The following is a 23,262-nucleotide window of genomic DNA, read 5'->3' as shown; positions in this document are numbered from 1 at the left end:
GATCTGTGCAGACGAAAGGAAGCCAGCAGCAGGAGTTGGAAGAAAGACCAGGAACAAAAGGAAAAGTTCAGAGATAGCAATGGGAAAGGTAGCTCAGAAGAGAACATACGCAAGGGAGAGAGATGACTGCTGGAAGGCAAGGGGCAGGGGGGAAGAAAAACAAAACAAGACACCTTTTTCCCCTATGAATGGCACACAATGGGCATCTGTGCAGAAGAGCTTCACATGCCACCCACTGATTAGCAGAGCACCATATTGCTCCATCCTGCACCTCCTCCCCGGAGGCTTTTGCTAGCTGTGCAGAGGTAGGGTAAGTGAGGGCAGATGTCAGGTTGTCCCTCTTCCCCTGGACCTCATCTCTGAGCTGCAGGAGAGAGGCAACTGCCTCAGTCAGGAGGATTCTGGGTTGCTGCAGTCTTAGGTCTGAATGAATGCCTTTCTTAAAGAGGCAGTGCATTGTTTCAGATTTCTGCAGCAACTAGCTCACACAGTCTCTCTTTCCTTGCCCCAGTACTACATCTTCACTGAGCAGGGGAAGGGAGGCAATAGGGTTCAGGAGCAGAGCAGAAGAGCTGTCAGTGAGTATTTTAAAGAAAGACCATGTGATGTCTCTCAGAAACTTACCCAGGACCTAGCGCACAGGTTGTCATGCACATACACCCTCTCTCTGGGTAAGACATACTATCTCTTTTACACTCATCTCCCAACACCCATTTGTAATAACAGTCCTTCCCGCAATGCATATATATCGCTTGTATTTTCATTCTTTCAAAGTGTGAAATTTTAGTGTTTGACTGGTTTTTGCATATCATAATTTTAATTTCTTACACCAAAATTTCTTTCTTTGACAGGTACATTCTAAAATAACTAACCTGGCCTGGCTGGAGTAATCATCCAAACAGTAAATTTAAAAAATAATTAAATCTAACATTTGTTTCTACTGATGGAGCACAGTAATATTTTCCATCCATCTGTGGATTTAAACCATTCCTGTGCAGAATAAATTTTCATGTACAAAGACATGTGCAAATCTGCACCACAACAGAAACACAAAAGTTAGCTGTGGGAGCTCTGCTAATCAGCTGGGAAGCATTTGAATTTTTCTTGAGTGACCACACACCTTACAAGAACACTTGTGCACATCCACACATGCCTGGGTGCACATAACAAAATGTATTCTGCACGTGGAAAAAAAGTGTATTCAACGCTATATAATCTCTACCATAATATAGTATTTCCTGCTTATAGAAGGACATACATTTAAAATAGTTCTATTCATATTGAAAACTACTGAATCAAATATGTTAATAGTGGCAAGCTGGAACACTGCCAAGTGAAATGAAGCGGGCAAGAGAATGGGTTTAGGAGGATGTCTTTTCTGAGGAGGATGAGGAAGATCTGGGACTGGAGGGTGACGAAGCCAAAGGGAAGGGGATTTGAAACAAGCCAGCTGTGTGTGGAACAGGGTGGCAGTCAGGACAGAAGCTAAGGACTAGGCACAAGATGGTGGTCTGAGAGCTAGGCTGTGAGAGAAGAGGATCTGGTTGTAGGAGAGAGTAAGAGATACTCAAAGTGGGGTGACAGTAGTACATAGTAGGGAGTTATGTTTTGTATCTAAATGGAGATAAGCATTACAGATGGCTGGAGCAATTAGGTGGAGCCACTACAAAAGGTACGTACTTGGATTTCCACAGGATGTCTGTGCAGCAAACCTAATAAAACCCTAGAGAGAGGAAGAGTCCTGACTGAGGCATTCAACTTACTCGCCAGGAGGAGGAAGCCGAAAGATACAATGAGAAAGTTGCTTTCCATACTCATGTTTCAACAAAGGTGGGCCTTGCACTCGACCCCGCTGGTCCAGTCTCCATAAAATCAGGACTCCAAGCTGGAAGAATATTTAAAAAAAAAGACATTCTCGGCAAACAGATCATGATCATGAGATGTACTACGCAATGGAAATTTTATTATTTCTCTTATTTAGTACCTTTCATCTTTGTTTACCCACTCCATTCTGCCCCCGACAGGTGGCAAAGACTCCATGTGACTTTTTTAAACAATGGCACTTCATTATTTACATAAAATGAAGCTGCCTGGAAAAGCGCCTTAGTTACTTTCACTCTTCATGAAACACATTGCTAAGGCTACAGCCTAAAATTGGACCAAAATTGTTTTGTTCTGCACATATGCACCAGCCCTTGCACACTGTGATTTTACCTCACACTGCTTTTTCCTTCTTTGTGAGCAGTCAGGGTACTAAACCTACCAAGAATTCTGTTCTTGTTGATTTCAATCCACTGACTATTTGCAAGACCAGAGTGGACAAAACAAAACAAAACAAAAACAAAACAAAACAAAAAAAGCACTCATGATCAGAGAGACAAATAGTCATTATTTGTAGATCAGCTAGCATAGTTGAGAATTTTATAAATGTTACAACACTGAAGAAATCAGGGCGAGGATGTATGATGGGTAGAATGAAGATAAATTATTTTTAGGATGAGAGTTTTTCTTTAACTTGTTAGTTACTTAGTAATTCTTGCCACAGGAGTCAATGAAAACTTGTTCCTCAAAACCCATTTTCCAGCATTTTGTCCAGTCTAGTTGTATGTATTTCAAGAATGGACCTTTTCTTTACACACTGTTCCAGATTAATAGAGCTCACTGGCAAAAAAAAATTTTTTTTGTATTAGCCTAAACCTTGCCCTTCTTAATTCCAGTTAATTCCAAAGTTATACCTGCCCACCCCACCCAAAACAGTAAATTTACTCCTTGACATTTTCTGCTAAAATATGTGAAGACTGCTATTTTATCATGTTATATTACAAGCCTGTAAAGCTTGAAATCTCCTATTCTATAACCAGTTTACTGTCAATATTATGTAGCCATTTGAAATAGAGAACTTTTATTCATTTTCTCCTCTGTTCAACATACAGCTTTTTCAACCTGCATCACCACCCATGCATATTGAAAGAGTTACAAATACAAGTTTTGTGCTGAACCTGAGACCCTAGCCCAATTTTTGACCCAGAGCATCAAAACTGAGAATTCTGCAGTCTGAAGTACTCTAGGATACTTATCAATTTTAAATCTTCTGCTAGTTGAAAAATGAAGCAGAGAAACAATGCAGCATGACACATACATTCACGATCCCACAAGCCGACTTATGGTACCAGCTTTGTAGCCAATTTTTAGACTATTATTTGTGTTAGGTAGCACCTTGAATGCCCAGTTACAGTAGGGGGCCTATTGTACAAAACAAAAAATAATTCAAACTGCAATTTCACCTCATTAAGGGAAATTAAAGTGAAGAGTTAAGATTTATTTTTTCCTTTAATATACTGTAAAGGAATCTAGTCCTTGTGAATGGGGAAGATTAGTAGTGATAGTCTGAAGCATAGCACAGCACTTCCACATCAACCTCTCAACACAACTCAGCTAGAATCCAGCATATAACATGGTTCTGAAGCCACACAGATGAGCATGTGATTTTCCTCTTATCTTTACATTATTAGAAAACTAAATTTAAAAAGCAGTAAGTTTTCCATTCTTTCGGTTGAAATATTATCCAATTGTTTATCAATGTAATGGTGTCTACTTAAGAGTACAGAACACCTGACGCAGCAGCTGCGAGACTGTCTCAAATGGTGGCCTGTGGACCACTGGTGGGTGAGAGTCCTGGCTGGTGGTCTCTGTTAAGTGAAGAGTCATATGTTGCCGCTTCTACTTTCTTCCCCCAACCTCAAAACTATTTTTATAAGAAACCAAGCACCTCATTATAAAGGGGTGGGAGAGCCTGGATGGCCATAAAAACAGCAGAAAATTACCACTGATACCCTGAGTAGAGGTCATCTTTCTACTTGATTACCAGACATACCTTATTTTCAAGGCAGATTACCCCTTTCATCTACCACACTTTCAATATGTCAGTAAATATTAAGGATGAAATGGGAAAGTATAAATAGCATAAAATTGCTTAAGATTCTTGACTCATTTCACGACCAGATTTTTACCCTTCAAAGCACACATTCTCCCCATTTCCTTTGTTACAGTGAACAAACTTATTTATGAATCCAGATTTCATTCATGTTTTACTGACTGAGGTCTCCTTGTTTATTTATCATGCCCCCATCATTTCATGCAAAGCTCCAGAGGACAATGAGGGCTAAAAATACATTTTTCCTCCAAATGTTTAAGGGGAGTCCCCCTCCAGCCTTTCACAACATAATGTCAAGTTAATCTTTTCTCCCCAACAACTAGAAAAGCCTGGAATCTGAAACTAACATGTCTCATTGGCCTCTGCCTGCAAAGAGCTTTGCAGAAGACAGTTAGAAGGCAAGATTGGAGTTCTTGCATAAAAAAGAAAGTATTTATTCAGCAAAGGCCAAGCTAGTCTTAATTTACTTCCAAACTGAGACAAGTATAGCGAGCTGGAATTAGAAACAAGCTCTGCGGGTTCTCCATGCACCAATGTGCAAAAGTGGAGATGACACAGTGAACATTTGTATCAATGATATTACCAAAGCGTCTTCAATCTCTATTCTCTGAACTATTTCTAATAGCCCAAAGTTTTTGACTTTTGCTGTAAAAGCCATTTGCTCCTCAAAGATGTTTTCTCTCTTAATAGCCGTACAAAACACCTGGTCCTTTCCAATATTACTGAACCATCAAAAGCATCTCATACTTAAAACGTAGATAAAGAGTTCCTGATATTCATTGACTGCTGCTCAAGATTTATGCAGTATTTTCAATGGTTCTTGGAGCCTAATTTTAGTTATTGCAGACTGGGCATTCCCAGGAGAGGAGACTACAGTTACAGAGAGGCTACTAAGCTTCTTGCAGATTAAGTGGAGATCAGGGCTCATGATCTTCAAGACAAATAACGTCCTGCATGCAAAAAGCATTCTCTTATGGTTGTACAAACATACATCTGAAGTAAGCCATCTTCTAGATGTATCTCAGGGTGGAATGGTTTACAATGCCCCTCCCCACCCTGCCAAATTTAAATCAAGTTACCAAAAAAACTAAAAAAAGACAGAGGTTGTGTCTACACAGTGCGAGCTATTTCAGGACAGAAAGTTATTTCAAAATAGCCGCCTGCATCTTTGCAATACACCTATTATCTCAAAACAGTTTGAGATAATGGGCGTGCTATTAGATCACACTATTAGAGTGTGATCCAGACATAGCCTGACTGTGCTTAGAGCACACATAATTTTGGAGAAAGCCCCACTGAACTCATTAGTACTTCTATTTTTTGCAAAAACAAGTAGAGAATGGGGTTCCCCTAGAAAAGTTGAGTTATGGAATCACCATTATGGTCTGTGGCTGTGATCTTGCAAAATAAGGGGCATGCATTAGATAAGGTAAAATAAGAAAAACACTCAGTGGCAACTGGCACCTCTAGATTTCCTCTTACTGCAGCTGTCTGTATTGTATACTTGAACTATAGATTCTAAACAAGCCAGAAGGATTAGCTGAACTAAACTACTTTGTCCTAGCAACATCCAACACAGCAAACAGCTTGGGAATTTACTTGCCACATCATGCTCATGCTACAGGCACAGAGTGTCTTGAAGAATGACACACTGCAAAGTGAAGCATTTAAATTAGTAAATGAGTTGATCCACTCAGCCATATCCACATCATTTTCTCCCAATTAGCAGTTTTCCTTATGATGTTTTGTTTCCTTAAAATGTTTTATTCTTGCAAGTAGGCCCTTTATCATCATCTTGCACTGCTTACACTTGGCACATTTCCTTTTCTACATGAGAAGATATTTCTTCAAAATATTCCCAGATAGAGTCTTTCAAGATATCTGCATGTAAGTTTTCCTGTGGTAAAGTGTGGGGGAAATAGAGGAAGGTGTTTGCACGCACGCTTGCATAATGCCTTCCTTTTTTCCTTCTGTTCCACTCCACTCTTCCTTTGTAAGCTGCCTCCATCCTTTCTTATATTGTCTCTGTTTTTAAGAGGAAGTCTAACTAACTCCTTTGCTAGGCCAAGGTCTATCACTAAGCACAGAACACAAACAATCCCATCCAGCATGTGCCTATCTTTGCACATGTTCCCTTTTAGTCTGCTCAGACGTAAACCGAAAGCCCAGAACGGTCAAGCAAGAGGTTGCAGTTAGGCTGGACAGACTAATGCCATTAATTCATTTTTGAACCACTAAGGCTGTGTCTACACTTTCATTTGCATATTCTTATTTCGAAATAGCTTCTTTCAAAAGGAGAAAACCAGTGTATACACTGGTCTTTTGAAAGTAAACCTCATTTTCGAAAGAATCCTTCTTCCCATAAAAAAAAGGGAAGAAAGCTTCTTTCAAAACAAGAAAACCTGTGTAGACACTGCTCTTTTGAAAGCAAACCTCATCTTCGAAAGAATCTATTTCGAAATAATAGGCAAATGAGGCACTAGATATGCAAATCTGCACCACATTTGCATTTTTATTTCCCTCATTTGCATACCTCTTTAGAAAGAGGAATGCAAGTGTAGATACAGCCTAAGTGTATGTGTATCATGTTTGTGATACTAAATTTCTCATTTTAAAAATAAGTATGCAATTAAATTGTTTTGATGATTTTTAAACAAAAAATTCCAAATAAAAATTGTTTTCTACTTAAAAAAAATCTATTTTATTCACCCTGGCTGTTTCTACACAGGCCACTTCCAAAGGAAGTGGCATGCTAATACACGGAATGAAAGATGCTAATGAGGCATGGATGCAGATTCCCCATGCCTCATTAGCATAATGTCACGTGATTTTGGAGCCTGGAAGACCATTCTTCCAGACTCCAAAATGCCATGTAGAAGCACGGCCCAGGGGGCGGGGGGCGGGGGACCTCCAGAAGGAAGTCCTCCTTCCAGAGGCTCCTTCTCCCTAAAAATTTTTGGGAAGGGGCCTCCGGAAGAACTTCCTTCTGGAGGCCCCAGGCCGTGCTTCTACATGGCATTTTGGAGTCTGGAAGAACGGTCTTCCAGGCTCCAAATCACGTGATGTTATGCTAATGAAGCATGGGGAATTTGCATCCATGCCTCATTAGCATCTTTCATTCCGTGTATTAGCATGCCACTTCTGAAGTAAGTGGCCTGTACAGAAATGGCTTGACATAACTCCTGGTCACCAAGCAGCTTTAATATCAAAATGGAGAAGAAGTGACAATTTCTTTTCTTTTCTAGGAAGACTGCATGTAAACAGAGATAGAGATCCTCTGCAGAGAGCCACAGCGAGGGGAAATTCACAAAATTTCGTGGCACACTTGGACATTACTCATGGTACCATTGTGTCATGGCACACTGGTTGAAAGCCATTGCGCTACATCATGCTCTCTTTGGCTACGTCTACACTACAGTAATCTGTTGACATAAGATACTGTCCAAAGGGATTTCCCAACAAAACTTCTATGCAGATGCAATCTGTTGACAGAAAAGTGGCTCTCTGTTGATATGTTCTGTTGACAGAAAGCAGCCACACAGTCCAGCCGCTTTTGCTCAATAGAACAAGCCCCAACACCTGGACAACAGGGTTGCATGGATGGCAAGCCTTCCAGGACCACAGGCCCAGCACACCCTTAAAGGGTCTCCTCTTGCCCCAAACCATGTTCCCTGCCCATGCTGAGTCTTGCCTATCTCCCTGAGGGAAAGCAACGCTGCTGCAGGGATCCTTCACTGTCTGTGAGACAGCCAGTTCTTTCTTGGCACCAAGCATGCCAGTGCAGCCCTGGGCTCAGTGATTGCAATGGCCATCTTCCACCACATCAGGAGAGTGGGGGGTGAGCCTGATAGCTGGCCTGTGGAGCACAGCTGAAGTGCCCCTATGCCCCACCTGCCCTTGCTCCCTCAGGTGGGTTTGGAGGTACTCCACCAGCTCCAACTGGTGGAACCAGATCATCATGGGGCAATGGGACCACAAGCAGTGGCTCCATCATTTCAGGATGCGCAAGGTGATCTTCATGGAGCTCTGTAGCTGGCTTGCCCCCACCCTCCGATGGCAGGACACCACCATGCAGCTCACCAGCCCCTTCTGGAAGCTGGCCACTCCCAATAAACTACCATTCCATGGGCAACAAATTCAGTGTTGGGAGGTACACCAGCAGGGATGTCCTCATGCAGCTAAGGCACTTCCTGGGCCGCAGCACCTGATTGGCGGGGTGGGGGGAGGCAGGAAGGTATGGGCAGGGTGGAGCAGGGACAGTGCAACTGGCCATGGCCCCCTGGAGGGCCTGCAGCACCACCTCAGGAATGAGGTCAGGAGGGGCAAGGGGAGAAATGACAGTTAAGTGAAGGGGACCACAGGCATGGGCATTTCCCTGTCTGCAGAACATGCATTCTGTGATTTCAAGTTTTACTTAACTCACATTATCATGCATTAAGCGCAGCTCAAAACCCCCCGCTTCCCTGGCCCATGCAGGCCTGATTCAAACCCCCTGTGGCCTAGCTCACCACCGCTGCACACAGGTCCAGCTCACTACCCAGCCTCAGTTCAACCCTCCACCCCCGCCATGGTCCAGCTCACCACCCCCACACATAGCTCCAGCTCATCCCCACCCTCACCCTGGTTCAAATAACCCATGTGCAGCTCCAGCTCAACCCTCCTGCCCTGGTTCAACTCCCCCACAGCCCAGCTCACCCCCTGAGCACAGCTCTGGCTCAATCACAGTTCCACCTCCCCAACACACACAGCCCAGGCTCAACTCTGCTCCCCCCCGCAGCCCTAAACCACCCCAGGATTAACTCCTGCCCCCCTCCCACAGTCCCAACCCACCACCAGGCTTAATCCTTCCCAACTGCCCCCACAACTCCTGGATGTGCCTTTCATAAGGAGCTCCAGGCGCTCCTGTTTCTTCCCCAGCTGCAGAACGTGCATTCCGCTAGGGGAAAAAAGAAAGACAGCCCCCCCCTCACCCAAACTTATGTGAAATTCAAGTTATGCAAGGATGTGTGGAAATGCCACCCTCACATAATACAGAAGTTCATCAAGTTACTTTCAATTCTCACTTATGCTGCTCTTATCCAGTTCCACTTAAATGCACAACCCAAACTCTAACCTCAGATTTTCAGATGTGCTCCCCGTGGATACCAGTATGCTGGTGTCACGTGACTGGATTTTTATATTGGGTTTGGAAGCCATTTTATTGCCCAGTGTGGCTATTGGGCCCAAATATTGTGCAAGGGGTGCTGTGAGGTGTGTAATGAAAGCTAATGATGCCCTGAATCTATGTATGCTACTCACATGTCTGTAGGTAAAGTTATAGATTTTTATCTATGTAGCTGTATTAGAAAGTATTTGAGTAGTAAGCTTCAGAATAGAAAGTGTGAACTTAGCCTCACCAGGACATTGGGCTGAACAATAGGGTGGAAACCAGGTGCTCAGACACTGAATCCAGATACTTGGGACCTGTCAATGGATGCAGCCCAATGGCCAAGTGACCTCAACTGCAATAAAGGAACAGGTCCATTTCACAAATTTGAGACTGTCTTCATCTAATGGCAGTTTGCCACAACAGCCCACCTGAATGGGGGGAGGGGGGCAGGGAGGGTGGACCCTCAAGGGACTATGGGAAGAAGGATTTTGTCCCTGTGCACAAGAGACAACAAGAAGAGAACAACGGTATGGACTTAGCGTCCATCTTAGATCCTTTGTCTTTTGGTCTTCATAGATCCATATCCCAGCATGTGGACCCCAGTAGGCCAGATCTACAATGCTTTGTTAACTGAATATTTGTAACCTGAACTGAACTTTCAGAGAGACTTTCAAGTACCAGCAAACAACACCACTGGCCTGCATCAGTATTTATAATTGATGTATGTAAAGTATTGCTTAAACAATTCTTCTCTCTAACCCTGTCCTCTCTTTATTAATAAATCTTTAGACATTTAGAGCCAAAAAATTGGAGACTGTGTTGCTTGCGTAAGATCCAAGTATATATTGACCAGGGTCTGGGGCTGGTCCCTTTGGGGCCTGCAAGAATCTGTGCAGTGTTAGGTGAAAAACTACTCCCCTTAATTTGGGGGTTGTTAGTCTGGGCTGGTAGAGCAGCTGAGAAGTCTGTGGGTTTGCTTATGTGGCTTCTGGCTGACCAGGAGCTGGTGGAAGTGTTCTTGTGGCTGATTGGATTTGCCTTAATGAAAAGGAAATCCCAGCCTGGGGCTGTAAGTGGCCCAGATTTTAAGCAAAGGTGCCCTGGATTGACTTCTCTACCTGTGCCCAGGAACCCTCTCCTAGCACAGCTGGAGAAGAAAAGATTAGACTATTGTTCTCATTTTTATCCCCTTTAGGGTGGCCTTGTGAGAGTCTGAATAAGAACTAAAAAGGAGTTTGCTGTGGAGCTGGAAAGATATTTTTCACTGCAACTGGGAGGTGTTAATTTAGATTTAATGATGTTTGACAAGGCATGTAACTTCAACTTGTTGCAATATATTCTAGCCAGCAATTCACTAGACTCAGGCCATGTGCTTAAGTGAATGTCTTTTCAACCCCATCACTAAGTTAACAAACTTGTGGATGAAGGATTTCTCTATTTTTTGTTTTTTTAAAAATGAGCAATCTTTCCCTAACCACAACTCAGATTAACTACAACAAAATTACACAATTATTAAAACATTATAGTTATTTTCCCTTTTTCTATGACATAACTATGACTATATGAACATGAGGGGGCACAATTTTATATTCTTGTCTCAGGTGCAAAGTTGGCTGGTTATGGCACTAACTTCCCCTGATGTCCAGGTTGCATCCCAGGCCCTGGCATAACCCTGCTGCAGCTTTCACCTTGGCTTAGATCTGCACCATGGTCCAGGAGGGGTGGCCACAGTCCCAGAGGCTGCTTGCTAGGTGGGCGTAGAGAGGGGTGTTCTGTCCCTTGGCTGTGAGGTCTCTGAACAGCTCATCAGCCCTGAGGCTAAGGAGGTCCCAAATCTCAGGTTCAGTCCAGAGTGTGGCCTTTTTTCCTGTGGCCTGGGGTGGCTCCTGGTCTGCCTCCAGTGGCTCCCTTGAGAGCCCCAGGTGTCACAGGACTGCTGGCTCGCTACCATGTCCTGGGGAGGTCCTATGGCATTGCTGGGAGGGTGACGGTACAGTGAGCATGCTGCTGGCCTGCTTGCACATGCTCAGCTTCCTGCCATAGTGTTTCCAGGGCTCCCTGCACCTTTTTTAGAAGATAAAAATAAAATAAAAAGGCTGGACGCAAAGAGCCTAGAGCTGTAATTGCAGTGGAGTGGGTGCCTGCTGAGTCCAGGTGGCCTGCAGCATGGAGGACCTCTCTGTTGACAGAAGGGCTCCCCAGAGCCTCTACACAGCCATTTTGTTGACAAAGGCATTACTTCTCATCATGGAGAGGCACACTGCTCTCAGCAGAAGTGCCGAGTTTTGTCGACTGTCAACAGATCCCATTTTGTAGAACTCTACAGCTTGCATCAACAAAAACACTTGTGTACACATTGCCTTTTACTTTAACCACTGCTGTTCAGTTATCCAATAAGCAACTGGACTGTGACTTATCAATTTCTTTGTCAAACATATCAGAACTTTAACAGATGATAATTACAGCTACATTTTTCTTTGATTCGTGTGCCTAATAAGTCTCAAAACAAAGCTGAAGTCTCTGGAGAAGTTCAGTCTTATCCTAGGGAGCGTCGAACTCAGAAAAATAGGAAAAACTCAGCATATTTCTCTTTTGGCTCAGGAACTGGCAAAAAACAGAATCCGATACTTATATTTAACATTGAGCACCAAACGGTCAATTCCTCATTTCACTACAAAGAAGAGCAAGCAACTCAGAAAAAAATTAAACATTAGTGTATTTAAAATAGGTTTCCTTAACATATTTTCCACCTCTCGTTTTTTTTTTTGTTTTTTGTTTTGCTTTTTTCCCCCCCCTTCAACTAAAAATACACTGATACAAGGAAGAATCAAGCATTTTTGCTCTGATTTAAGGAGGGTCAATATATAAAAGTGGGAGAAGAATGTGGGAGGGCCTGTGATAAAGGCATTGGACTAGGACCAGTGAAATCTGGATTTCATTGCCTGCTATGCCACAAAACTTCCTAAATCACTTCAGGCAAATTGCTCCACTGTGGTGTGCCTCTGTTCCTCCATCTATGAAATGGTGATAGTACTATCATAGAACATGTTGTAAAGTTAAATTTAAAAATCAATATTTAAAACATTTATAGATACAATGGTGATGAGCACCACACAAAAGTCAATGAATAAAATTGGGGGGGGGGGGGAAATATAACTCATTTCTGTTCCAGAAGCATGCAAACTCATACTTACTATGATGAAAGTAAGTATCTTTCCCTCAAAAACTCTCTCTGCTCCCTCACATTACTGTTAAAAAACCTATTCTTCGCTATCTCAAGATTCATTCTACAGCATCAAGTACATTTATGGCATGTTACTTTTGCTACTTACCCTATCACCAGACACCAGACGAGTACCATTTGTACTCCAGTTTAGGATAGTAATTTCAGCATTATGGTTGGGGGGGACTGCGTGGTGCTCTTTGTCCTGTTTATTAAGCACCACCACTTCCCCTGTCTCCCACCCCACTGCCAGGATCAGTCTGGATGGGTGCCAGCTTAGGGATGTGGCCCGAAAACGCCTTTCGATGAATGAATCAGGCACACGTTCTCCCTGCAAACGAAGACAGATAGAACAGGACTTTGAGATAAAAGCTTCTTATGATTCAATGCATATCTGCCCTCTACAACCAAGTAAGCTATTTTTTGCCATAGAGGCAAGATAAGCATAGAGCATACCACTGTAACAATGGAAGTGGACACATTTCTTCCCCATGTTTTCATAACTTTTTAAATAAATATTTGTACATGTGAAGTACTTGTGGACAATTACTTATGAAACACAATATTGGTACTAAGTCTCTTCTCTCAGTACATGTAAGAAAACAAACAAACAGTCATGGACACTAATAAAAATGTCATTCATATGCTGGGGAATGAGAGTTTCTACCACGACTGAAAGCACAAGGTACTTCTGACAGGAAAGGTAGGTGATTTTTTTTTTTTTTTTTTTTTAAAAATAGGCCAACTTGGACTGGTGAAAGACAAGTGGTCAACCTACACAGAACTCTTCTTTAGGTCTGGGACAGGCACTCAATGTCGGAACAGATTGTTTAGCATAAACAGTTAACACATATTCTCAGAAACCCTGACAAGTGAAGTGGCTCATTAGCACACCTGCTGTTATATGTCAAAGGTGGTTTAGTGGGCTCATATCATGTCTAAGCTTTGCCCCCAGTCTACACTACCAGTTTTGCGGTCATAAGCATTGTTGCTCAAAAGTAGAAATATTCTCATCCCAACATAGCTACTGTTGCTTTTTGGGGATGGATTAGTTATGATGCAAGAGCTCTTTTCCATCATTATATAGCAGCTACAACAGTAGTATTGCTGCACTGGTGCAGCTGTGACACTAAGTTCTCTAGTATAGAGACAGCCTTAGTTTCCACTTTTGGCAGAGTTTTGAATTTAAGTTTCCAGATTTGAATTTTGAAGATGTTGTACAGGTTTCCAGGATTAGTATGGATAGTTACGCCATGTCTGACCTGTTTTGAGAAAACACCTGTTTTGCCTCCAGGTGTTATGGCATTTTTGTCCTTTAACATTTGCGTTTATGAGGAGAATTTGTTTGATAACATTGTGTCTATCTGGTTTCACCACATAGTTATTGTGGCTTTCCAATGCCCTGAATGAGGGACACATTATGATAAGTATGCATAGGATCCATGGGCCTCAAAAGTTGTATTGTGGAAAGTATCAATCATTGTAGCAACCGAGATAGCTCTCTATGTTTTGCATCCATTCTGGCACCTATTATGTCTGGTGTCACCTTGAGTTGGTGTGGCCTGGTCTGTGGTGAGCTTGCTCCTAATGAGGAGCTTGGCGGGGCTGGGAGAGGCAGTTGTTTGAATGCCATAGACAGGGTCAATCCATGTTTTTTTTAGCTGTGATATACTGGAGTAACTTTCCTAGACCTGAAGAGCTTGAAAACATGTCTTTCATGAAACGCTAATCCAACACTGTTCACCACCACCTGGTCTGGCATCCTAGAACCAGCTTCACAACACAGCAAACTGAGGCGGCTGTGAAGGCCAGGACTCTATTAGGGTTTAAAAAAGAGCTTGATAAATTTTTGCAGGTTAGGTCCATAAATGGCTATTAGCCAGGGATAAAGTATGGTGCCCTAGCCTTCAGAACAAGGGCAGGAGATGGATGGCAGGAGATAAATCACTTGATCATTGTCTTCTGTTCTCCTTCTCTGGGGCACCTGGCATTGGCCACCATTGGCAGATGGGATGCTGGGCTGGATGGACCTTTGGTCTGACCCAGTATGGCCATTCTTATGTTCAAACTTTTGATAGACATTCATGTGTTTCTATTGAGGCTGCAGCCTGATCTAGTGGCAAAAGGAAAAGATTGAGTCAGGAGTGAGAATTCAATTCCTGCTTGGGGAACAGTGGGGAGGGGCCCACGATCAGTTTGCTGAGAGACCTTAGATCTCTGTGTATCCGTTTCACTTTATGTAACAATAGGGTATATATACACTTAATTGGCCTTCATAAACACTCCAAAATCTAGAAATGCAATATACTCCGTCCATGTTACATAAGACAAGCTACGCTAGTAAGACCAATGATGCGTCTAGCCCAGTATTTTGTCTTTGGACAGCAGCCAATGCCAGGTGGCTTAGAGAGCATGAACAGAATGATCAATGATCATCAAGTGACCATCCCTTGCCCACTCTGAGACTCTGGAAATACTACTGCATTTTAAATGGCTTTCAATGAAGCTGTTGTTAGATGAGTTCCAGAGCCATCTGACCAGTTTGGACATAAAATTCTTCCTAATAAGCACGTAAACCAAACTGTGTTACCAACAGTGCTCATGGGGGTTGGGGGAGTCACTGTCCACAATAGGGAAATCATATGATAGCTACCAGGATTCTTATGACACCTTAAAAAAACTGACAAGTTTATTTGGGCATAAACTTCTGTGGGCTGGAATCCACAAGCTGGAGCTGCAGTAGGCAATAACCATCACATGGCCCGATCCAATATGAAAAAGTAATTGAATTCTAGCAAGCTACCTATGCCATTGGGTGGAGAATTTTTTATTTTTTTTAAATTCCCTAATATGTAGAACACTGACTCAAGCCGAAACCTCAATAAGTATTTCCTTAGTGCTGAATATCCCAAGGTAAATGTTGTGCTTAGTGTTTGGAAGAACTATGCACATATCCATTTCACTGGATTTTTTTCCTTTTAAACCAAATTAATGGATTTCCTCAAGCTACATTCTTCTTGCTTTGCCTGTTTGTAACTTTCAAATATTGTCAAAAGGAAATAGGTTTCCTTTGTTGGTGTGTACATAGGAGAAAGAGGTTACCAACATTTTGTGACCAAAAAAAAACGTAGTCCTTCCAGCTTTAAAATCCAATAAAAACTAAATCATAATGTACTGACTTATCTTGGGCTGTAAAGTAATATTTAATACCTGGTAATATTTAATTGCTGTACATTTGGCAGGTAAAACTGCATTTCTCATTCTGCAGCCACAGGATCAACAGTATGCTGCCCATCAGTTCAAAGAAGAATACAAAAGCCAGTAGTCATTAAAACTCAAGGTGGTGTTTGTTGTTTAGATCCAAATTAGTTTATATTAAGGTACTCGGTGCTGCCTTAACGGGGGAAAAAAAAAAAAAAAAATCTAGAAATTATTTAATCTGATAAACCACCATCATCAATAATAGGGCTTCGTGTTTGTCCTCGAGGTTGCAGAAGTCATGGATTCCATGACCTCCTACAACCTCTGACTTCAGCAGTGGCCAGTGTGGCTGACCGTAGGGCTACCCAAGCAGTTGGCCACTGGAACAGCTGCACCAGCCATTGGTGGAGTGGTCCTACACCCAATTACACTGGCATTGCTGGAGTAGCTATACCCTAGGGCCAGCTGCACTTGGGGACTGCCCAAATAGTGGCCCATTCAGGTGGCCCCAGAGACTGCCTGAGCAGCAGTCTCTGGGGACAGCCAGAGCAGCTACAACTCAGCAGCCCCTACCTGCAGTCCCAGGATGGCCAGAACCATTGCTGCTCCATCCCACCCCAAGATTAAATTGGGGATATTTGTGAGATCAATCATGGACAAGTCACGGCCTGTAATTTTGTCTCTTGCCTGTGACCCATCTGTGATTTTTGCTAAAATACCCATGACTAAAATCATAGTATTTGCCATTAATACCAAACATTATCTGCAAATCAAAAACTGACAGAGAAGGATTCCAGGAGTATAATTAGTCTTCAAACTACTTTTTAATAACTGCTAAACTTCATAATTCTTTTCCATCATGGACATAATAATGATCAAGAGATCCCAGCAAAGTAACTTCAAGACAGAGGAAGTTCCTAAAGACTTACCTGTTCCAAATAGACAACAACACTGCCTCCAGAGGTTGGGCTAATGGAAGCAACTGCCAGAAGTGGATGAAGAGGGTGCCAACTTATGTAGGAAGGGGATCCAAGTGAATCAGGGACTTCTAGTCTGTGGCCAACATACACAGCCATAATGACATGCACAGTCCTAGGTAGCTTCCAGATCTGTGCAAGGAAAAAACCCACACATTTCTAACAAATTAAAGAACTTGGCAAGATTTAAAACAAAAAACACACCCTGTATTCTTCACCGTACTATCATGAAAATTATATTTTGGTACAACCTTTAGGAGTACAGAAGTTTCCAAACTGAAAAGAGTCCAAAGATCCATTTAGGTCAGTATCCTGCTCCCAGCAATGACTTATACTGGATTATTTCAAAGAAAAGTGAAAGATTCAAGAATTTCCATGCCAAAATTACAACACAGCATGGATTAAACATTACTTCATGTCCCAAGGTGACATGAAATGGGTTTCCTGTATATAATGTTCCATTGCTGAAGCAGATCTTGGTGTACAGGAAACTTACTCTAGGGTGGATGTGTTGTAGAGAAAGTTTCAAAGATGAAGGAGTTGAAGCAGCATGAGAGAGTTTAGGTCATCTGTGCAGAGGATGAAAATATTAATGCAAATACTCAAGTACTGCAGATAGGTTTCCGATTTCAGGATATGTTAGTCCAGAAATTTTGCTGCTAGGTTGCCCATGAAGAAATTAGTATATTGGAGAGTCATACTAGTACCCATTGCTGTTCCCTGGGTACAGGCAATAAAAACTGAAGTGTATTGGGATCCATGTCAGTGCCTGTAATGGCAGCTGGCAGTCAAGAAAAGTGTACAAAAAAGATACGCAGGTTTTTTTTCTTCCCCAGGCACAAGCAGGAGGTGAGGAAAATTCATTCAGGGATAGTGACACCAGAACTCCCCCCCCCCCCTCCCATAAGACACTGGACCCAACCCCAATATACAACAGGGGGTGGGAACTGTGGGAGAGGTGCCCAGAATGCACTACATCCACAGTTGGACTCACAAACCCTTGTGTGGACAAACTAAATTGACTTTCTTAGCGGGTCAGGACATTCATCATCAACTCTATAAAAATCGAGTGTTCAAAATTCAACTATAACAAATTCTACTTTATTCCCAAGTGTAGACATACCCTAAATCTATACAAAATGGGAAGGTTGAATTAAGATATGCAACATGAGCTATGTTTATTATACAGCTGGAGTCAACATACCTGAAGTCAAGCTTCTGTGCCATCTCCACTGTAGGACAGAAGCACCCTACATGTTCAATTTAGTATGTTCCCTACCAGATGAGTTAAATCAAACTCTGGAAGGATAGACCACGGCAGAATCAATCCTCCCTTTAGTGAAGATACCCTCTTAGGAAGATTTTCAGACTTAACGCCAGAATTGTCTTTCATTACTGAAAGGTCCATCAAAGCACTTTGTGAAAGACATAAAGCCTCAAAAACAAGAAAAGTCTTTCTTTAGAAAGTTAGAGACTTCAGTCACAAGCATGCCTGAATCCATCATGAAATGCAGCATCTACAAAATATGCCAGTCCTGATCTCCCTAAGAATCTCCCAATCCCAGGCTACACTAGTCCCAATGCAATTTCTTAACTATATTTTAACTGAATAGTAGCCAAAGTAGTATTTTTAAATCATTGCCTGCAGAGCTCTAGCCTAGAGTATAAACCCAAAGGGATACTGCTGAAATACCACAAAGGTGCCCCAAAAGGGCTTTGAGAACTTGAAGTACTCTTTTGGGCGTTTGGCTTCAATGAGGGCCCAACCAGTCAAAGCAGTCCACAAGTCTGTAAGGCTCTTTGAACACCCTAGTCATTACAATCCGCATTGACAGCCTAGAGAAACTATTCCTGGCACTAAGGTGGGGCCACGCCACTCCACTCCACTCCAGCCCAGCCCCTACCCCCTCCAGACACATTTGTTAACTGGTCAAACCTAGCCCCACCCCATCCCCACATTCTTCCAGGCAATCCCTCTATGCCTAGCAGCCATGGACTGGGCAATTCCAGCCAGCCAAAGCACCCCGAGCTGCTCCAGCCCAGTTACACTTTAACTTCCCAAACTTAGAGCAACAAATAGCCATTGTTTCAATAAACAATTGGACTGGCAAACAAACGGAAAGTCACTTTTCAAGCAAAGGACTGGACAAAATATCAAAAGCCCTTTTTCCAATCATGACTAAGCATAAGCTTGGATTGGACCCCAGGCACGGCTGAGTGCCCAGGGCTTCCTTCAGCGCGCTTTCCCCGCTCCTGAGAGCTTGGAGCTTCGCGCCTTTCTTGCGCCCCGAGGAGAGGCGCAGGCTGTTGGGGTGAGGGCCTGGCCGCCAGGCTTATTCCCGGCGGGAGCAGGGCCGAGCTAAGGGAACGTATTCGCTCAGTGGAAGCGGGCTACGAGCGCTGTGGAGCGACACTAGCGGCCGGTCTGGGCCGACGGCAGGTGTCACCCCTCACCGGGCTGGCGCGCAAGACAGCCGGTTCACCCCCGCTCCAAGTCCCAGAGGTTAAACTGGGCCGATGCCCGGACTCCGAGCCGCCGCCGCCGCCGCCCAGAGTGGCCGGACGCCCAGCGGTGTGCATCTGGCCCGGGCCCCTCGCAGAGGGAGGGGAAGGGACCCCGCTGTCTGCGCCCCGCAGACCCACGTCTCTTACCCGCTAGCTTCAGCCCAGGCAGCCCCGTGCGTGGAGGCAAAAGCCCTCTGAGGCCTACGCGACGGCCTCCATTCCAGAGCGCATATGGAGATGCTTAGCGTTACCCCTGACAACGGCGGAGCCCCTACCGCGGAAAGCGCCGAACAACTACGAAAACGACCGAAGACCGCGCTCGTCACGCTGCGGGGCTGGCCCTTTAATTTGGTGAGCTGGGAGGCGGGGAAAGGAGAAGAGCCATGTGACTGGGTGAGGAGGGGCGTGGCTGAGGCTGGGGATTCAGCCCCCGGTCTACGGCTGCTTGTACACATGCCACCTACTGTTGGCTGTGGTAATGAGGCGTTAATGTGCATATTCAGCACCTTCTTAGCATAATGGCTGCCGCGTGAATTTCAAAATGCAGACTCCGAATTGCAGACTGATGGGGTAGATGGGGCAGCTTTGACGTAAGCCCCACCACTTCGACATGCCCTTACTCCCAGGGGCCATGGCTACACTAGCCCTTACCTTTCGAGAGGGGTATGCTAATAAGCCACTTTGGCAGATACTAATAAGGTGCTCCATGAATATGCAGCACCTCATTAGCTTAATAGCAGCCCAGTGCATTTGGAAAGGACCCTGCAGACTTTAAAGCACCTTCTTCCCAAAATCAAATGGGAAGAAGGAGCTTTCAGAGTCTGAGGGGGGCCCTTTTGAAAGGCCCATGTCTGCACAAGCACCGTGCATTTTGAAAGCGGCACTTTTGAAACGTGTGCAGCCACTATTCTATTGAGGTGCTTCATATTCATGATAGTGCCTCATTAGCATCTCCCAAAGTGCTTCATTACCATACCCCTTTCAAAAGGTGGAGACTAGTTAGCCACAGCCCCACAGAACTAGATTGAAGTAAGGGAATGTCGAAGTGGGGCGCTTATTTTGAAGCTCCCCCCACATGCATTGTCAATCTGCAATTAGAAGTCTACACTTCGAAATTCATGCAGGTGCCATTATGCTAATGAGGCACTGAATATGCACGGATGTGGGTCCCCATAGTCGTGTATGGTGCCCCCACCCCATGATCCAGGGTGTATGGCCTCCTGGGTACATACCTGAGGGTCCACTGCCGAGGTTGGGGTTTGGCCGTCTGGCCAACTGGAGGTGCAGGAGGGGAGGTCGATGTCTAGCTCCCCATCCTCGCTGGACCAGTCCCTGGCCGATGTTGGTCCCAACTCTGGCCCTGGTGGTGGGGGGTTGGCCAACAGCCCCAGCTCCAGCTCTTTGCCCAGCTGGGGCTCCTCGGCCACGTGTCCAGGACGGACGGTGGGGAGGAGGTGTTCCAGGGGCCCAGGATGCCCCTGAGCTCCCTGTAATAGGGACAGGTGGGGAGGTGGCCCCCAACCACCCGGCTGAGTCCCGAGCCTGGGCTTAACCCTGTCACAACTCCTTAACCTTACTCCTGACCTGGTCAGGAGTGAGGGCAGGGTAACCCTGAGTCGTCAGGCCCTCGGCCAGCCAGGCGAAGGCAGCCTCATTCTTCCGTTTGCTCCTCATCACCCAGAGCACCTCCTCCTTGTGCCAGAGCCCCAGCATGCCCTGGAACTCGGCCTCACTCCAGGAGGGGGTGCTCTTCTTCCTGCCCTGGCTGGACCCTTGGGAGCCCTGGGTGTGGTCTGAGCGGGGGCTCTGGGGCTCCTGAGCTGGGTGCTGGCCATCACAAGCAGGGCGGCTGCGCAGGGTCTCACTGAGGCATACAGGGGCAGCAAGTGTAGCAGTTGCTGCTTGCACGCTGTCAGCTTTCTGCATCCAGGTTTCCTGGTCCATGTGCGTTTAAAAGCTGCTGCACACACAGACCATAGAGCCCGACAGGGGCTGGGTGGCACATCTCCGCCTGACAGCTGATTGCCTCCATGGCAGACCCTGCTCTTTTGAAAGAGCGGGACACAAGTGCGTCTATACACATCCTTTTTCAAAATAAGACATCGAAGGCGTGGCCTCTTCCTATTTTCTGTTTGGAAGAGTGGTTTCGATTCCTGTGGTGCCTAACATTGATTTCATCTTCAAAAGAGGGTGCGGCATGTGTAGATGTGCTGTGCGCTACTTCGACGTGAGGCCTGCTCTTTTGAAAGACCAGGCTAGTGTAGACACAGCTCTACACTACAAGATAAATTCGAATTTAAGGCAGTTAGCTCCATTGTTCCAAGTGACTGTGTTCACTGTAAATACGATTAGATCAATTTAGGGAGTTCTAATAACAACATCATAATATTGTTACAACAGGGTGGGTGTAGCATCAAGTTCGAATTTAACAGTTTGAGTGAAGGCTGGTATGGAAGTGCCATGTCTTCAGATAGAATTCATTAGCCTCCAGAGGCTGACTGGCGCTGCTGCACTTGTCTCCTGTCTCTCTTCCACTCTCAGGAACAGGGAAACTAACCAGCAGCTCTGGTCAGTTTCCCAGCTCCTGCAAGTGGTGGGGAGCTGGGAAACTCATGGCACTGCTGCACCTGGCTCCCATTTCCCTGCCACTCTCCAGAGCTGGGAAATTGACAAGTGCAGCACCTGGCTCCCTGCTGCTATGGGGACCTGGGAACCAGGCAGCAGGGTGAGCGCTGCCAGAGGTGGGGGTACAGCAGGGCCTGAGGGGAGGGCACAGAATGCGGGGCTGAGGGACTTGTGGGATAAGTTCCCACAATGCACTCCTGCAACAGTCGATATTTGGCCACTCTGTTGTGGCAGCACTAACTCGACTTTGTGGAAATTGAGGAAACTCAACACTGAATTTATAAAACCCAGAGCTATAAAATCGAATTTCATAACATTGAGTTTATCTGGTAGTGTAGATGTAGCCTAGGTAACACTAGCTGTGGAAGATTGAAGGTCTGGGTTGCAATGTCAACCCCGGAACTTCTTGCAAGCCAGAAGGATTAAAAAATGTCAATGAGAGAAGCGCTCCTGTCAACATTCTGCAGTGAGGACAGGGACCAATGTTGATGGCTGCAAAATTGATTTTAGGTACACCATTGCCCCACTGCAGTCCTGCACTCTCACCAAGGCTCTGCCCCATCCCACCCCTTCTCTGAGGACCCACCTCCCTTTCACTGCATCATTCTTCCCTCTGTTGCTCACTCACCCCATGTCCACTGGGCTGGTGAAAGGGGTTGAGGTGAGGGCTCCAGCAGGGGGTTTGGATTCTGGGGTGAGATTGGAAATTAGGCACTCATGGTGCAGGAGGGGGCTCCAGAGTGGGGGAAAGGGTTGTGCAACAGGGACTCAGGGTTGAGTGGGGTGGTTCCAGGAGTGAGTTTGAGTGTGAGGTCCCAGGACTGGGGTAGGGAGATAAAATTTGGAAGGGAGATCTTACCAGGGACAAGGGATTGGGGTGTGGGCTGCAACTGGGCAGTGGTTACCCCACATGGTTCCTAGTCAGTGGTGCAGCAGGGCTAAGGCATGCTTCTTGCCTGCTCTAGTTTTGCAACACTTCTGGAAGCAATCATCATGTCCAGCTCCTAAGTTCAGAGGCAGCTAGATGGCTCTGCTGCCCCTGACCATAGGAACCCCTGCTTTACACAGCTCTCATTGGCCACAGTTCCTGGCCAAAGGGAGCTAGGGAGCCACCAGTCAAGCCAAGGACAGTTTATGAAGACTCCCTGGCTGGCCCTTCAAATGAACTTTTAAAGCCCTGGTCAGTGGCACTGACTGGAGCTGCCAGGGATCCTGAGTGTTCTGTTAAAAAAATGAATGCCTGGCAACCATAGACTGAGGGTTTCTTGAAGTCACACAGGTCAGCTGTTGAAGCAAAACCCACTATGCTTCATCTTGTTCTGAAAGCATGACCCTGAGCATCAAAGCACAGGTTAAGTCTATATGACCAGGTGCTTTCTACATAATACATTGTAAGGATTAATAATAATGGGAATCTGGTATCAGAGGGGTCCGTGTTAGTCTGTGTCTACAAGAACATCACATTAAACAACTGGAAATATTTTAGAGGCAATTTCATGGCATCATACATAAGGCAACTAAAAGGGAAAAATATAGAAACATGTTTACCATGCTTGTGGCTCCATTTTATAGCTAAGAAAGAGCTTACAAGGAGATTTTGTTGGCCAAATATTATAACATATTTACACTATCTGACATAATATTAAGG

General features: G+C 44.8%; 1 protein-coding gene across 6 annotated transcripts in view; it reads right to left on the bottom strand.

The window, feature by feature from the left end:
- IFT140 (intraflagellar transport 140) overlaps positions 1–19,269 on the bottom strand; it is a 193,459-nt gene extending 174,190 nt beyond the window's left edge. For 5 of the 6 annotated variants that reach the window (XM_075011173.1, XM_075011176.1, XM_075011177.1 and 2 more), the window contains exons 1-4: positions 19,137–19,269; positions 16,437–16,616; positions 12,416–12,637; positions 1,764–1,885 (exon numbers count right to left, since the gene is read on the bottom strand). In XM_075011173.1, coding sequence (XP_074867274.1) covers positions 1,764–1,885; positions 12,416–12,637; positions 16,437–16,583 — 491 coding nt within the window. In that variant the 5' untranslated portion in view covers positions 16,584–16,616; positions 19,137–19,269. Of the gene's footprint in view, positions 1–1,763; positions 1,886–12,415; positions 12,638–16,436; positions 16,617–19,136 lie in introns of those variants that run through there. The other variant, XM_075011178.1, reaches the window with a different exon arrangement.
- Between the last annotated feature and the right edge of the window lie 3,993 nt (positions 19,270–23,262).

Source organism: Carettochelys insculpta, chromosome 16 (assembly GCF_033958435.1).
Source record: "Carettochelys insculpta isolate YL-2023 chromosome 16, ASM3395843v1, whole genome shotgun sequence".
Lineage (NCBI taxonomy): Eukaryota > Metazoa > Chordata > Testudines > Carettochelyidae > Carettochelys > Carettochelys insculpta.
Note: the sequence above shows the minus strand (reverse complement) of the source record. Positions and strands in the feature narration are given on the sequence as shown.